The sequence below is a fragment of the Pecten maximus genome, chromosome 16 (assembly GCF_902652985.1).
Source record: "Pecten maximus chromosome 16, xPecMax1.1, whole genome shotgun sequence".
NCBI lineage: Eukaryota > Metazoa > Mollusca > Bivalvia > Pectinida > Pectinidae > Pecten > Pecten maximus.
This window is the reverse complement of record NC_047030.1, coordinates 25902072-25918332: the sequence shown is the minus strand read 5'-3', so window position 1 is coordinate 25918332 and position 16261 is coordinate 25902072. Positions and strand designations below refer to the sequence as shown.

At 36.6% G+C, this 16261-nt stretch overlaps 1 protein-coding gene across 1 annotated transcript; it reads right to left on the bottom strand.

Moving 5' to 3' along the window:
- Positions 1-4414: 4414 nt before the first annotated feature.
- LOC117344723 lies at positions 4415-10648 on the bottom strand. The gene is made up of 3 exons (XM_033907553.1): positions 10494-10648; positions 6786-7691; positions 4415-4489 (listed from the first exon to the last, which is right to left on the bottom strand). The coding sequence occupies exons 1-3, from the start codon at positions 10521-10523 to the stop codon at positions 4415-4417; spliced, it is 1011 nt and encodes a 336-aa protein (XP_033763444.1). The 5' UTR covers positions 10524-10648.
- Positions 10649-16261: the final 5613 nt, after the last annotated feature.

Here is a 16261-nt window from a genome sequence, read left to right as displayed (position 1 = left end):
CATGTTATATGTTGATGTGTGATAAGGACCATCAACAGGCATATTATATGTTGATGTTTAATAAGGACCATCAACAGGCATGTTATATGTTGATGTGTGATAAGGACCATCAACAGGCGGATAAGGACCATCAACAGGTGGGTCATATGATGATGTGTGATAAGGACCATCAACAGACATGTTATATGTTGATGTGTGATAAGGACAATCAACAGTCATGGTATATGTTGATGTGTGATAAGGACCATTAACAGGCATATTATATGTTGATGTTTGATAAGGACCATCAACAGTCATCTTATAGGTGATGTGTGATAAGGACCATCAACATGCATGTTATATGTTGATGTTTGATAAGGACCATCAACAGGCATGTTATATGTTGATGTGTGATAAGGACCATCAACAGGCGGATTAGGACCATCATATGTTGATGTTTGATAAGGACCTTCAACAGGCATGTTATATGTTGATGTATGATAAGGACCATCTATGTGATAAGGACCATCAACAGGCATGTTATATGTTGATGCGTGATAAGGACCATCAACAGGCATGTTATATGTTGATGTGTGATAAGGACCATCAACAGGCATGGTAAATATTTATGTGTGATAAGGACCATCAACAGTCATGGTATATGTTGATGTTTGATAAGGACCTTCAACAGGCATGTTATATGTTGATGTATGATAAGGACCATCAACAGGAAAGATATATGTTGATTTGTGATAAGGACCATCAACATACATGTTATATGTTGATGTGTGATAAGGACCATCAACGTACATGTTGTATGTTGATGTGTGATAAGGACCATCAACAGTCATGGTATATGTTGATGTTTGATAAGGACCTTCAACAGGCATGTTATATGTTGATGTATGATAAGGACCATCAACAGGAAAGATATATGTTGATTTGTGATAAGGACCATCAACAGTCATCTTATAGGTGATGTGTGATAAGGACCATCAACATGCATGTTATATGTTGATGTGTGATAAGGACCATCAACATGCATGTTATATGTTGATGTGTGATAAGGACAATCAACAGTCATGTTATATGTTGATGTGTGATAAGGTCCATCAACAGGCATGTTATATGTTGATGCTTGATAAGGACCATCAACAGGCATGTTATATGTTGATGTGTGATAAGGACCATCAACAGTCATCTTATAGGTGATGTGTGATAAGGACCATCAACATGCATGTTATATGTTGATGTGTGATAAGGACCATCAACAGGCATATTATATGTTGATGTTTGATAAGGACCATCAACAGGCATGTTATATGTTGATGTGTGATAAGGACCATCAACAGGCGGATAAGGACCATCAACAGGTGGGTCATATGATGATGTGTGATAAGGACCATCAACAGACATGTTATATGTTGATGTGTGATAAGGACAATCAACAGTCATGGTATATGTTGATGTGTGATAAGGACCATTAACAGGCATGTTATATGTTGATGTTTGATAAGGACCATCAACAGTCATCTTATAGGTGATGTGTGATAAGGACCATCAACATGCATGTTATATGTTGATGTGTGATAAGGACCATCAACATGCATGTTATATGTTGATGTGTGATAAGGACAATCAACAGTCATGTTATATGTTGATGTGTGATAAGGTCCATCAACAGGCATGTTATATGTTGATGCTTGATAAGGACCATCAACGGGCCGGCTATATGTTGATGTGTGATAAGGACCATCAACAGGCGGATAAGGACCATCAACAGGTGGGTCATATGATGATGTGTGATAAGGACCATCAACATGCATGTTATATGTTGATGTGTGATAAGGACCATCAACATGCATGTTATATGTTGATGTGTGATAAGGACCATCAACATGCATGTTATATGTTGATGTGTGATAAGGACCATCAACAGGCATGTTATATGTTGATGTGTGATAAGGACCATCAACAGGCATGTTATATGTTGATGTGTGATAAGGACCTTCAACAGTCATGTTATATGTTGATGTATGATAAGGACCATCTATGTGATAAGGACCATCAACAGGCATGTTATATGTTGATGTGTGATAAGGACCATCAACAGGCATGGTATATGTTGATGTGTGATAAGGACCATCAACAGGCATGGTACATATTTATGTGTGATAAGGACCATCAACAGTCATGGTATATGTTGATGTTTGATAAGGACCTTCAACAGGCATGTTATATGTTGATGTATGATAAGGACCATCAACAGGAAAGATATATGTTGATTTGTGATAATGACCATCAACATACATGTTATATGTTGATGTGTGATAAGGACCATCAACGTACATGTTGTATGTTGATGTGTGATAAGGACCATCAACAGTCATGGTATATGTTGATGTTTGATAAGGACCTTCAACAGGCATGTTATATGTTGATGTATGATAAGGACCATCAACAGGAAAGATATATGTTGATTTGTGATAAGGACCATCAACATACATGTTATATGTTAATGTGTGATAAGGACCATCACCAGGCATGGTATATTTTGCTGTGTGATAAAGACCAAATACAAGGAATATATCATGACAAAATTGAAGGCTTGTTGTTAGTAAATTATTTGGTTTCGAAAAATAAAACTGGCCAATCGCTAGGCTGATACAATGTACATACAATGCACTTGCAGATTAAACAGTCGTTATTTTTTACCGTGGTGCTGACAGGCGATCCCCTTGATCAGTGCGTTTACTTTGGTATGAACGCATACATGGTGCATTGTATGGGGTACAGACATATTCTTTGTAATATGTTAGTACATCTATGGCGTGTTCATGCCATATCTCCTGTTGTCAGATGGACAACCACGGTATGTTAGAGAGCCACGGTGACTAAACACCTGGTACCATTGGTTCGCTTTTAATTGGTCAGATCCGTATGAAACAGCTCAATTAAAAACAGCTCATTGAATAAGATGGATTCTTTGTATCTCGTGCAAATAGGCACGCGATTACTTACACATGCTACAAGGAATGCAGAGTGTGTTTTACTGACACAGGTAAGGACCATCAACAGTCATGCTATATGTTGATGTGTGATAAGGACCATCAACAGTCATCTTATAGGTGATGTGTGATAAGGACCATGAACAGGCATGTTATATGTTGATGTGACATAATGACCATCAACAAGCATGCTATATGTTGATGTGTGATAAGGACAATCAACAAGCATGCTATATGTTGATGTATGATAAGGACCATCTATGTGATAAGGACCATCAACAGGCATGCTATATGTTGATGTGTGATAAGGACAATCAACAAGCATGCTATATGTTGATGTATGATAAGGACCATCTATGTGATAAGGACCATCAACAGGCATGTTATATGTTGATGTGTCATAAGGACCATCAACAAGCATGCTATATGTTGATGTGTGATAAGGACAATCAACAAGCATGCTATATGTTGATGTATGATAAGGACCATCTATGTGATAAGGACCATCAACAGGCATGTTATATGTTGATGTGTCATAAGGACCATCAACAGGCATGTTATATGTTGATGTGTGATAAGGACCATCAACAGGCATGGTAAATATTTATGTGTGATAAGGACCATCAACAGTCATGGTATATGTTGATGTTTGATAAGGACCTTCAACAGGTATGTTATATGTTGATGTGTGATAAGGACCATCACCAGGCATGGTATATTTGGCTGTGTGATAAAGACCAAATACAAGGAATATATCATGACAAAATTGAAGGCTTGTTGTTAGTAAATTATTTGGTTTCGAAAAATAAAACTGGCCAATCGCTAGGCTGATACAATGTACATACAATGCACTTGCAGATTAAACAGTCGTTATTTTTTACCGTGGTGCTGACAGGCGATCCCCTTGATCAGTGCGTTTACTTTGGTATGAACGCATACATGGTGCATTGTATGGGGTACAGACATATTCTTTGTAATATGTTAGTACATCTATGGCGTGTTCATGCCATATCTCCTGTTGTCAGATGGACAACCACGGTATGTTAGAGAGCCACGGTGACTAAACATCTGGTACCATTGGTTCGCTTTTAATTGGTCAGATCCGTATGAAACAGCTCATTGAATAAGATGGATGAGTTCACGTTCCAAACGCGCAACAAAACCGTAGATGGTACAGAAAGTCTCGAGTGACTTATACGGTGGGATACGGAAGCGTACTGCGACATTTAATGCCCTGTTGTCACCCTAAATATGTCCTTAAGTTTTGTTTCATGTTTATCAATATCAACAAATTCAGAAGTTCACCTACAAAACGCTGATCTTTAAACTACCCAAACAGAGAGTTGGTGCATTATCCTTGAGGTTGTATCATTGTGTTCACTTGATTTTGCAAAATCTGCTGCAAAACACGAGAATTAAATGAGAACTCATTGACCTTGACCTTTGACATTTATGCACTGAGCAAACAAAGGCAGACGACATGTCATCAATCGTGAGTTTTCCTGAGAAATATCAGTGACAAATTGAAATGTCAAACACCAATGACTAATATCAGTCACCGTCTCTCGGATGTCCAATCACACGCAAAATAGTGTTTCTGTAAGTTGTACACTTTAATCATTTTACAACAATTGCGAAACAAGTGAAATCAACTTATTTCAATCACTCTTGTTGGCCCGGATGGAAGTGCAGAAGAGGTCTTACTGTAGGGTAAAACCGTGGAACCCTGGGAAACCCTACGTGGTCGGACAGATACCTGTTCACGTCCGATCGGGGAATCGAACCCCGGCCGACCAGGTGAAAGGCAAATGTGTTACAAAATGTGCCACCAGGCCACCCTATTCTGTATTATGTATTTCCATACCTAGCAGAGTGTCCCAAAGTGTCACAGAATGTGTAGGGCTCAAAGGAAGGTTGGCAAACTAATAGCAGTTCAGAAGGCGTTAACCGCAAAGTAACCCCACCTTAGCAATGACATGGAGACCACAGGGGCGATATTATCTAATGTTAAACAATAATCCCAGGAATCAGCGATAAGGATGTTACAACGATCATACAGTATATGTGGCTATATAATAAAGGAAAACAGATCACACCTGAACTTCTTCTGACAGGAAATAAAAAAAAATCATACCTAGTCGGATTAATGTAGGGTTGGACACAGGGATTTGCCACTATTTTCCAGCCCATGGTCCATACATATGTAAATGCCAACTTCCATATATGTATTTATGGACCGTGGGTTGGAAATTCGTATCAAATCCCTGTGGGCTTGGAACTTACTATGCTAAAGCTTCAAGATTAAGAGCTTGCGTGATTAAAGGGAGATAATAAGCAACAGAGTATCGTTCGCTGAAGTAATGAAATATAACTAGCAATATATATATTAATAGCAGGCTGTTAAAAGAAACTAATTTTATGGCATTTTAAAATCTGTTTTATTCCGATTTGCAGGGAATTTATCTTAACCTTCTGCTGAAGAGCTGGACTCCACTTGCACAAACATTAAATGGTGTTCAACGGAAATAAATTTACTCATGATTATAAAAGAATATTTTTCAGAACTAAACTTTACGCGAATTAAAGAAAGGCTGTTTATCAGAAATGAAATTAATTTATGGTAATGAAAGTATTTTATCGGGAATGAACTTTACTCTTGATAATGAAACAGTTTTATCAGAAATAAACTTACTCATGATAAAGAAAGGATGTTTATCAGAAATGAACTTTACACGTGACAAAGAAAGGGTGTTTATCAGAACTGAACTTTACACGTGACAAAGAAAGGATGTTTATCAGAAATAAACTTTACACGTGGCAAAGAAAGGATGTTTATCAGAAATGAACTTTATACATTATAAAGATTTGGTTTGGTTTGTTTTTGTTTCACGTCCTATTAACAGCCAGGGTCATTTAAGGGCGTGCCAGGTTTTGGAGGTGGAGGAAAGCCGGAGTACCCGGAGAAAAACCACCGGCCTATGGTCAGTACCTGGCAACTGCCCCACGTAGGTTTCGAACTCGCAACCCAGAGGTGGAGGGCTAGTGATAAAGTGTCGGTACACCTTAACCACTCGGCCACCGCGGCGCCTCATTACAAAGAAAGGATGTTTATCAGAAATGAACTTTACACGTGACAGAGAAAGGATGTTCATCAGAAATGAACTTTACACGTGACAAAGAAATTATGTTTATCAGAAATGAACTTTACACGTGACAAAGAAAAAGGGATTACGTGATCGGCATGGAACTGAAAACATATCACTCCAATTGTAAATTAACATTTTGACAATGAGACAATAATAGTCGATGTCACTGTGGTCAATTTCCCCCGGAAAATTTAGTAAGAAAGTGTTTCCAATTCAGAAATAGCAAAAGTTTGAATTCTGGCTCGACACAATAAAGAAAAAGTGATTTTTATTTCACTCGCACAAAATACCAAGGTAACCTTCTGAACGATATCAGTAAATTAAGATGTAGTTCGAAGCATTTTAGTGATACAGATGTTTAACTAACTATCTACCCTGTATCGGCTTCAGTATGTTGTAGTGCTGTTTTAAACAAACATCAAAACGTGCGACCATACGAGTAAGGTATCCTGGATATTTGTTTGAAATTGTAAACAATCGTGATTTATATTGATATTTATGCACGGGTTTTCAATCTGTGATTAAATGAAGGACTCAGGGTTTAAAAAAAAAAAAAAAAAAAAATAGAATAAAATAATATAAGGCCTTTAAGATTCTAAGTTAGAATACATCTATATAGAACAATTATCATTATAGCATGACTTAAGCTTACCTTCACGCCAGACGGAAAGGACAGACGGGACGCTCCATGGGTCCCTAGGGAACTGGCAGGAAGACTTGGGAGAGTAACATCGACATCAGACTGGGATTCCGCGTATGATGCTGGGGTCGGCGTAACAGTTGTTTTCACAAATACGTAATTATCATCTCCGGAATCCGTATCATCTTTCCTTTTTACATACTCCGTCTTATGACCTCGTTTTGATTTCGATTTTAAAATAATATCACCTTCGTTCATTTGCCGATTCATATCGTTTAGAAGTTTCTCAACTCTGTTTAAAACTGATGCTCGTTTGTTACGGGCGTCCTCTCGTCCGGCATCAAATCCGTCCGTCTGTCCTACACGTTCTACGTGTTCAGGGAGTGGAACATGAGTATAATACCTCGGTTTACTAGGGATTACCGGAAGTTCGGGGTGTCTAGCAAATATCGGACGTTGCACCGAATCCACTGGATATACGGGTTCCGCGGCATGGTAAACCGGAGGTTCGGAGTCAGCCATTTTTGTTAGAGAGTATGACGGGTTATCACGTGGTGACCGATAAGAATAATCACCGGGTATTTTTGTATCTTTGGGAGACAAATAATGTTTATTTCTATCCATTTGTTGCCGTAAGATCCACTCCCGGCGTTCAATTGACGCCATTAATTCGTCATCACGTTTGCGCATGCTCCTTTTTCGCGTGTTCCTGCGTTGTCGAACCGGCTTTTCATATTCCTCCTCACTTCCGGTTCTGACGATGTCCTCTTCCGGTCGCCTGTTCTTCTGATCTTTGCCGTGTCTGTCCCGCCTTTTATACCTTTCTTTTCTGCGTTCGTGCGACGCTAACAACTGTTTATATTTCTGTTTCTCGCTATAAAATCGGCCGCTCTGGTACATATCAAAGCCTCCGGAAACCTGTAAAACAAAACAACATCTCAATAAAGCTGCCCCTAGGATCTTATAGCCTCGATCCAAACGACTATATTACGATTAAAACCCAATAAGTTATATAATCTCTACACAAAGTACCGTGCTGATCGTTAGAAACCCAGTGTTTATTGGTAGAGACAAATAAATTGCCTCCTTTTTTATTCCTACCATTGTACATTAACTATGGGCAATACCACAGGACGAAATTGATTGTTGACAATTGATTTTTAATGAATACGAAATAAGATTTTCTGACACTTTCGATCGGCGATAATCACAGCTGAGGACCGACTGTGCGTCTAGCAGACAAATCCAACTCTGGGTTCAATATTACATGACATTCATCAGAAAATAATTGTACATAGTGTGTTTATCAGTAACAGTTATTCCCCAGAGGTACTCGATCGGGTCGAGCCCCGATAATCCTCATTTGATTGTGTTTCTACAAGCGAAGGTTTACCGGATTTAAGCACGGAAACTTAAAGTTCGGACCGGAGTTCGTGTCTTTGTAATCCGGATCTTGGTCCAATTACTGATAATCCACATCTCAAGTCCCAAATCCGTGACAACAATAACGGGAAGAGTTCTTCCTTTATTTTAATATTTATGGAAACTTTGTGGCAGCGACAGCATGATGTTGCTGGATTGATTTGAATTTCCAGATAGTTTGCATAGAATGATGGACATTTTAGGACGACACGATCAGGGATGGATGGGTTGCATGCTGTTCTTAAGGTGCAGCTCTCGCGAACTGAAATAATTCTAATATCTTAAAGAACTTAACTGTTTGATGAGAAGTCTACTCCAAACATGGTCAAAAAATATTCAAACTTTATTTTGTCTATTAAACTGTCTATCATTGTGACCGAGTGTCACAGCCATAATCCTGTTTAATGTCCTACCTGAAAATACAAAAACAAAAACCCACACAATTTACAATTTCATCGTATGAAGTCAATCATTTGTAAAGCTCGTGGAATTGTCGATTCTTAAAATAAGTAGTAAACCGGGGTTAGTTCGACGTCATAAATGCAATTCACATTTCATATATTATTCATAAATATTCTAATGGGAGATACATAGATCTCCGTTAGTCTGAAATGTATGTATGGGATTATTTGTTAACACTACAGATGTAGAAATTCCAAACATTCCGGTATTTACACATTCTATTGATTATCTTTAATAAAATAAGGTTATTTACATTATGACAATTTAATGTCACTTGTAACATTGGCCTAGAAATGTATGTTATCAGCCCATAGCGTGAAAAATGACGTCGCTGTTTGTAACGTCGTTTGTGATTGGCTAATACAGCGGCGGAATAATTTCTAAGAAAAGCCGATGTGTACTCTCATCATAAACCACTTTACGTTCACAGTTTATTTAGAATACATTCCGCTTTTGTGTGTGTTATATTTCCAAAAGATAAATATATATATGTATTCAACTTAATCCTTAATTTCGCTCGTCAAAATTATCAACGTAAGTCATACCCGTAAACGATACCTAGGATAAATAATTTGATATCCTCCGAGGTAGTATCGTATATAATATGCATGTATACATAAATACATTTAAAAAACAGGATAAACATTGTTATTTCAATAAATGTTAAATTAATATAAGTATTCATATCATGGTCTATTGTTGTATTTGTCATTATGACGCTTGACAGTCCGGTTTAATAACCCAGTGAGTGGCTTTCAATAAATCTCTCAAGTGACTCAGATCGGTGTATTACTTTTTCGTCAATACCTTTTCATTGACAGCCACCACACAAAAACCATTATTATCGACAATACATGATAAAACTATATTTAGCTGATATAACGCCGATTGTACGATATTCCCACAACGGACATACATTTATAATGTATTTCATTAAGCGAATTATAAACATTATGTTGATAAAACTAACTTTGATGAGCGGTATAGCCGCCTATATTTTTATTCTGTAGTGATCAACTTTGATTTGATAATACTAGAAAGGTAGCTTTATTATATACATGTGCCGTATGGTTGCGAATTTGTGTGAAGTTCTCGTGCTGTCTTCTTTGTGGGATGTCACAAGAACCCACGGTCCGAAATACAAACGTTGACTATTTTCGAAAATCATTAGAATATTTTCTATCGCTGGAATTCTCTATAAATTTTAAAACGACATATTTTCAGACATTATAACAGACATTTATCATTATTTTGTAGTATGTAGCGCGTTCAAACTCTTTCCGAATTCGATACAGGGTTAGATGATAATATAATGAACTGAACAACAGTAAATTGGTCGTTACAGATTTGCCGATCTTGGAATTATCGGTTTCTGGTATCCCCTATCACCCCTATAGGAGGATCGAGAGCGGGACCAGATCCCCGAAATCCACATTATAAAATATGTAGAATAATTATTTTACAGATAAACATCTTTGTATTAAGTTAAGGTACCAATTTTGAATCTCATGTTACAAAATGTAGGATGTTGATTCAGGCAAAATTTTCATTCCAGGTCGGGATAATTTGAATGAAGATGTTAAGTTAGATGTGATATCTATTCCTGTCAAAGATACATATATTTTTCACCAATTGTTACATGTGTATCAAATCAAATACAACATACATATATGTCCGAATTGTAAGCTATCCCGTAAAAAAAAAACTAAAAAAACAAAACAAAAAAACTAATCTAATGCAATGATTTTTAGAATAATCATAAAATTATACAAATAATATTATTTCTTTTCTTTTTTTTCATTATAAAAAAACCTTGTATTACATTTAAATACTTACAAATCCGGGTATCCGTTCGTAGTCGGCCATGGTTGATTATTAAGTCTCCCTACACAGAATCATCACTTTAAAGTATCCTATGTAACCCTTCTGATCTCCCAGACGGCTAAGAATGACGTGACTATCACATATAAGAATGTTCCATACATTTTCCCAATCACTGAGAAGGCGTCTACACCGCTAAAAAGATGACACACAACTTCAGATAATCATCACCACAGGTAAAATATAGGTAAGATAGCGTACCTGTATGTACAGGTAAACCTATATTGGCGAGATAGTCCCTTTAATGAGGGAGAAGTAAAACTTTCACTCTCACCAGTAACAACAGCGTTAATATACACTGTAAATATCAACAAGCCATTATGAGATCGCTGCCCTTGTCATGCTAATAATTGCAGTTATAAGATCATAAATCGCATGTTCAGGTAGTCAGTATTCAGATTGAAATCGCCTTATCGAGGCGTCACTCAATTTATAGATAATTCCCCTTTATATTCTTGCCATCTGTATGAGAATGCTGTCTATACGAACACGCCGAAATATATCCTCGATAGCTGTTCATTTCACAATCACAGCGTTCAACTCGACGCCTCGTCAACTTGACCAGGTTCCACGCATTAGTTCGAACGCGCCTCGTTCCTGTGTTTCGAACGTGCGACATATGACGTCATACTTACTGACGTCACGATGACCTGACAGCTAATACACAGCAGGTGCTTTGTAATATTAATGAGTTTTAGAGTAAAATTTATATCGTTTAAGCTGTTCATACAGTACGTTTACCTGTATCATGAATAGAGTTATGTACATTTTTTTTTCTTTTTCGATCCTTTCATGTATTTCTGGGCCTGTACGACGGTATAAAAGAACAGATTATGGGTACGTTTCACACGTGGCCGTTGTAACATCAACACTATTCCCCGGAGTACCGCACAGCTCTGAGTCGATTACAATTCCATTAGGTTTGTTAAACAAGTAAACTGAATACAGATTAGACGAATTCATTTGAAATCATACATTATACAATCGGCCGATTTGAGAAAACTAGATGATAATTAATTTTATCGATTTTTACATTATGAAATCATATCAAATATCGGTAATGTTTGCGTTCATCAGTTGACATTTAAATTTAATGTCAAGAGAATCGTATTGACGTTGTTTGGCATGTGTTATAAATCCGTCCACTGACTTACAATATGTACTTTGCTGTGTAACCTATACCACGGAAAGCGGTCCGAAAGATCACACTGGACAAGATATCCATATTACAATACTTATGCGCTATAATTGATACGATGACATCTGAAAGGACTTTTATCAATCAAATTAGATGAACAAGATATGTCGAGATGACGGACAACAAAAGTGGTCCACATTCGGAAGACCATGGCCGATTAATGACTCTCCTTTTAAAGATGTTCCGAATCTGACAGCTATGCGCATGTGCGACCCGCAATCGATGTCAGTACACACCAAGTAAATATTTGTGCAATTTGAAATGAATTAGTTTCCTCTACATGGACATTATACTACCGGAATGAAAACAAACAAGTGACAGACTTCAATGTTGTTTAAATTAATGTAATTCAATGATGTCGATTGTATGGCTGTCAGTCACAATTTAAACTGATTCCGTCTGTAAACGAGACTCGGACATGTCATTATCTCCAGTTTTCTTGTCCCTGTTTCACTGAGAACGAACTTTGTTACACTTTCAGGTGATTTGTCGACCCTCAAGTCTCTCTTACTGTACGTGAAATTAACCTAGAAATGCAGTATTGTCGTAATAAAGTGTCCCGTTAAGTAGAAATGTTTTATTAACAATAGATCCGCAATAATTTACATCATGACAGACAGAACAAGTAAACAAACCCCGGTCTGTCACAGTTATACGCCTGTCATAGTTTTATTTCATAAATTTTCAAGAATCTGCCGTTTTGGGCATGAATTCCAATATGACGGTATTTTATTCATCATCTCGTTTGCCTCATCAATGTAGAGATGTTCAATAACACCATTATAATGTTGACAAGTTGGCACGGAAGTCAGAGTTTGGGTGTGTTGCATGTGCATATAATACACACTTCCGGTTTTAGGCGTTTTCTTTTTTCTTTTATCTTACATTTTGTACTTTCGGTATTAGCAATGCAATAAGATTTCGGGTGTTTCCGGCAAGCAGGATATTTTTTCCGGAAATGCCGGAAATGCCCGAATTGATCATTACCTGTATCGATTATTCCTGTAAATCAATATCACGCGATATTTTTATCAAAAACTCTAGGGCGAACAAAATGAACAATTAAACTGGAGGACAAGAATGTCACCACGAAGGCTGATATGGCGGTGTTTATTTATCGATTACTATTTCATCTTGTCGCGATCACGTGACACGAGTAAGAGTCAATTGAAGTGATAGTGTTTATCTCTTTAAGTAGAGCAAAATAACTGACTTAATTAATTTTACTTAACGGTGAATTACGCGTCAATGTACAAATTACATTCTAAATATTCCAAAAATGAAATTACTTTCCGCGTCGAGAATTTATTACCATCAGTTCTGTATGCATTCAGTGGACTGTAATGATTTATAAATAGCAGTCCTCATTATATTATAATATACAATTCGTGGCTGTTCTGAAGTCGCAGGATGGGGCCGATATTAAAATGATGTCAGCATGTGAAGTAACACGTCCGACACTCAACAGTCTATTAAGGACAATTAAGGACATTATTCACTGTCTATCGTAAGAGTAACGTTCACTTTTCATCGTTTCCCTCATAGACCTTCCGAGAGTAACGTTCAATTTTCATCGTTTCCCTCATAGACCTTCCGAGAGTAACGTTCAATTTTCATCGTTTCCCTCATAGACCTTCCGAGAGTAACGTTCAATTTTCATCGTTTCCCTCATAAATCTACCGAGAGTAACGTTCAATTTTCATCGTTTCCCCTCATAGATTTACCAAGAGTAGCGTTCACTTTTCATCGTTCGCCCTCGTAGATCTCCTGAGCTTAACGTTCAATTTTTCACCATTTCCCTTATAAATCTACCGAAAGTAACGTTCACTTTTCATCGTTTCCCTCATAGATCTACCGAGAGTAACGTTCAATTTTCATCGTTTCCCTCATAGACCTTCCTTCCGAGTGTAACGTTCAATTTTCATCGTTTCCCTCATAGACCTTCCGAGAGTAACGTTCAATTTTCATCGTTTCCCCTCATAGATCTACTGAGAGTAACGTTCACTTTTCATCGTTTCCCCTCATAGATCTATTAATAGAAACGTTCATATTTATCCTTCCGTTAACTTCCTGACAGTAACGTTCGTTTTTAAACATTTCCCCTCACCGACGGCTGGTAATAACGTTCAGTATTCAAAGTTTCCCACACAGAATTATTTGCAGTAACGTACGCATTTCAACGTTTCCCACACACAATACCCTGACGTTAACGTTGAACGTTTTGTCGAAGACATGTTGATGGCTTGAATGCTTTGATCTCAGATTTATGAAAAGTAGCATGCTTGATCTCAGATTTATGAAAAGTAGCATTTATTGTTCAACGTTTCCGCTTACAGATCTATTTACAGACGTTTTAACAATATTGATGATGGCGCTCACTGTTAAACGTTAAAAATCGAAGGATATAAGAATGTTTATAAAGGCATGCGGTACTTGTATGGGAAGTTCCGTCACTGTGTCTTCAGATTAAACAAAGTTATAACCGTAACTCGGTCCGGGAGGCCGACAGACTTTCACTGATACGAGACATTTTAAAATTTCTATTAAATATGTATGATGATAAACAGACATATTGTGTTGTGCGTAGATCTAATATTTTATCTATAGCGAGTCAGCAAAGTGTCGGCTTGAGCAAATACGTGGAAATGAACTGAAAGAAAAAATTGTATAGTCATATTCAGTTCAAAAGATTCTTTTTATAGTGAAAATTTATTCATGGCAGGCCGGCATAAATAACGTGTTGATGCGTTGTTCATATTGAAAGGAAGATAATTGTGAGGCATAAGGAGGCTATAGGCAGGGGTAAAAATCCGAATCGGTCGTATTTTTACAATGCACAGTGTATATTTAATATAGTTCCATATACAGATTGAATATAGACAGGTCGTTCTATTAATGCTCACAATAATTTGGACATCTATTAAAGTGAATATGTAAATATCTTACAGGATTTTATAAGGGTGTTTATACAATTTGGAATTGATAAAGAGTTCAATAACTTAGTTACAGGATTTACGATAACGGTGGCGTGTTTAAAACTTTAACGAGGTAGATGTATTAGATATATGTTAAATGGACAGATTTATCACACAATTCTAATCTTTCACGAGAAAATAAGTCTGTACTCACAAATTTACACCCTTCATAAGTATGTAACAGGCGAATTTTGACGTTCTGCTTTTCCCTACCGAGACACGCTTGTGACGTCATTTGTTTTAAGCATACAACAATGTTATGAGTTCTGCATATGCGTCATAAGATTGTTATGACGTCACCATGCAGTAATACATGTCAGATTAGTACTATAGTTGGTGAAACTATAGAAATAGACAGTCTTAAAGGCTAACTAAAAATGCATTTCTTTGTGAATGTTGTGACGCTGCAATTAATGTGACGTCATAAGATTAAAACCCCATTGTTAAATAAGATGGATACTCTTATACGTTTCATATAAGATCTATCAATTTACAATGAAGCGATCATCGGGTAAATTAAAATGAGAAATATGTGATATTTATTTTATAAATAACAAAATGATTATCTAAATCTTAATTTTTCTCTGTTTGAATAGGTTTTTTTTGACAGTTATGAATTTTAGTGTCTCATAATTAAAGTCAAATATGGCTGAGCATAACACTCAAATAAAATATTGTATTATGATATATATTATTGTCTACCGTAACACCTGTTATATATATAGGTATGTTTTGACGACAGATTATGGTAGTGATATAGAAATCAATTAAGACATAATGAACTCGTATAAAATTGGATAAAACGTTCTTAAAAACGGAGAGAAAAAAAATTGGGTAAAATCGGATAAAAAATTGGTGAAATTAAGTAATATATGATAAAATTCCCAGTTTAAAATCTATAAAATGTCTGTTAGGGCGACTGAGTCATTGTTGTGATGAACGTGGGGTAATAAGTCCGGTATACAGCGAGGACCGTTAACCAACCGTAAATATTTAAAATCTATAGAGACTGACAACGTTATCACAATCCGGATATACAATACGGATATACAATACGGACGAACTTTAAATTGTTTGGCAGTCATGTTCTGTTTGTCGTTTGGCCAGAATCACACAGGCTGAAAGCCACCGATAAATATATCATAATGACTTAATTAAAACCCCGAGAAAGGTGTTTATCTTGTATGTTTCGTGTCAGGGGTTAAAACTATTTGTCAAACTAGTACTATTAACACGAATTAATGGAGGTGACGCTGTCTCTGTTGAAAGACTGGGCTTTTAGAATATGGTGTATTTGATTCAACATTCATTCACGGAGCCACGTAGATATATAGGTATTGTATAGATTACATAAGATATCTCTATAACTTTATCATTTCAAAGACAGGTTTTATGTGTAATGTGTATATTAGATACACAATTTATAATATACATAAGTACAAAGATGTTATAAGTTTTACATTATGAAATATAAATTAAGACGCGTAAAAAGTCTGAAGAATATCGTTATTATTTTGTTAAAGATCCGTTTATAATTATGATAAATAAGA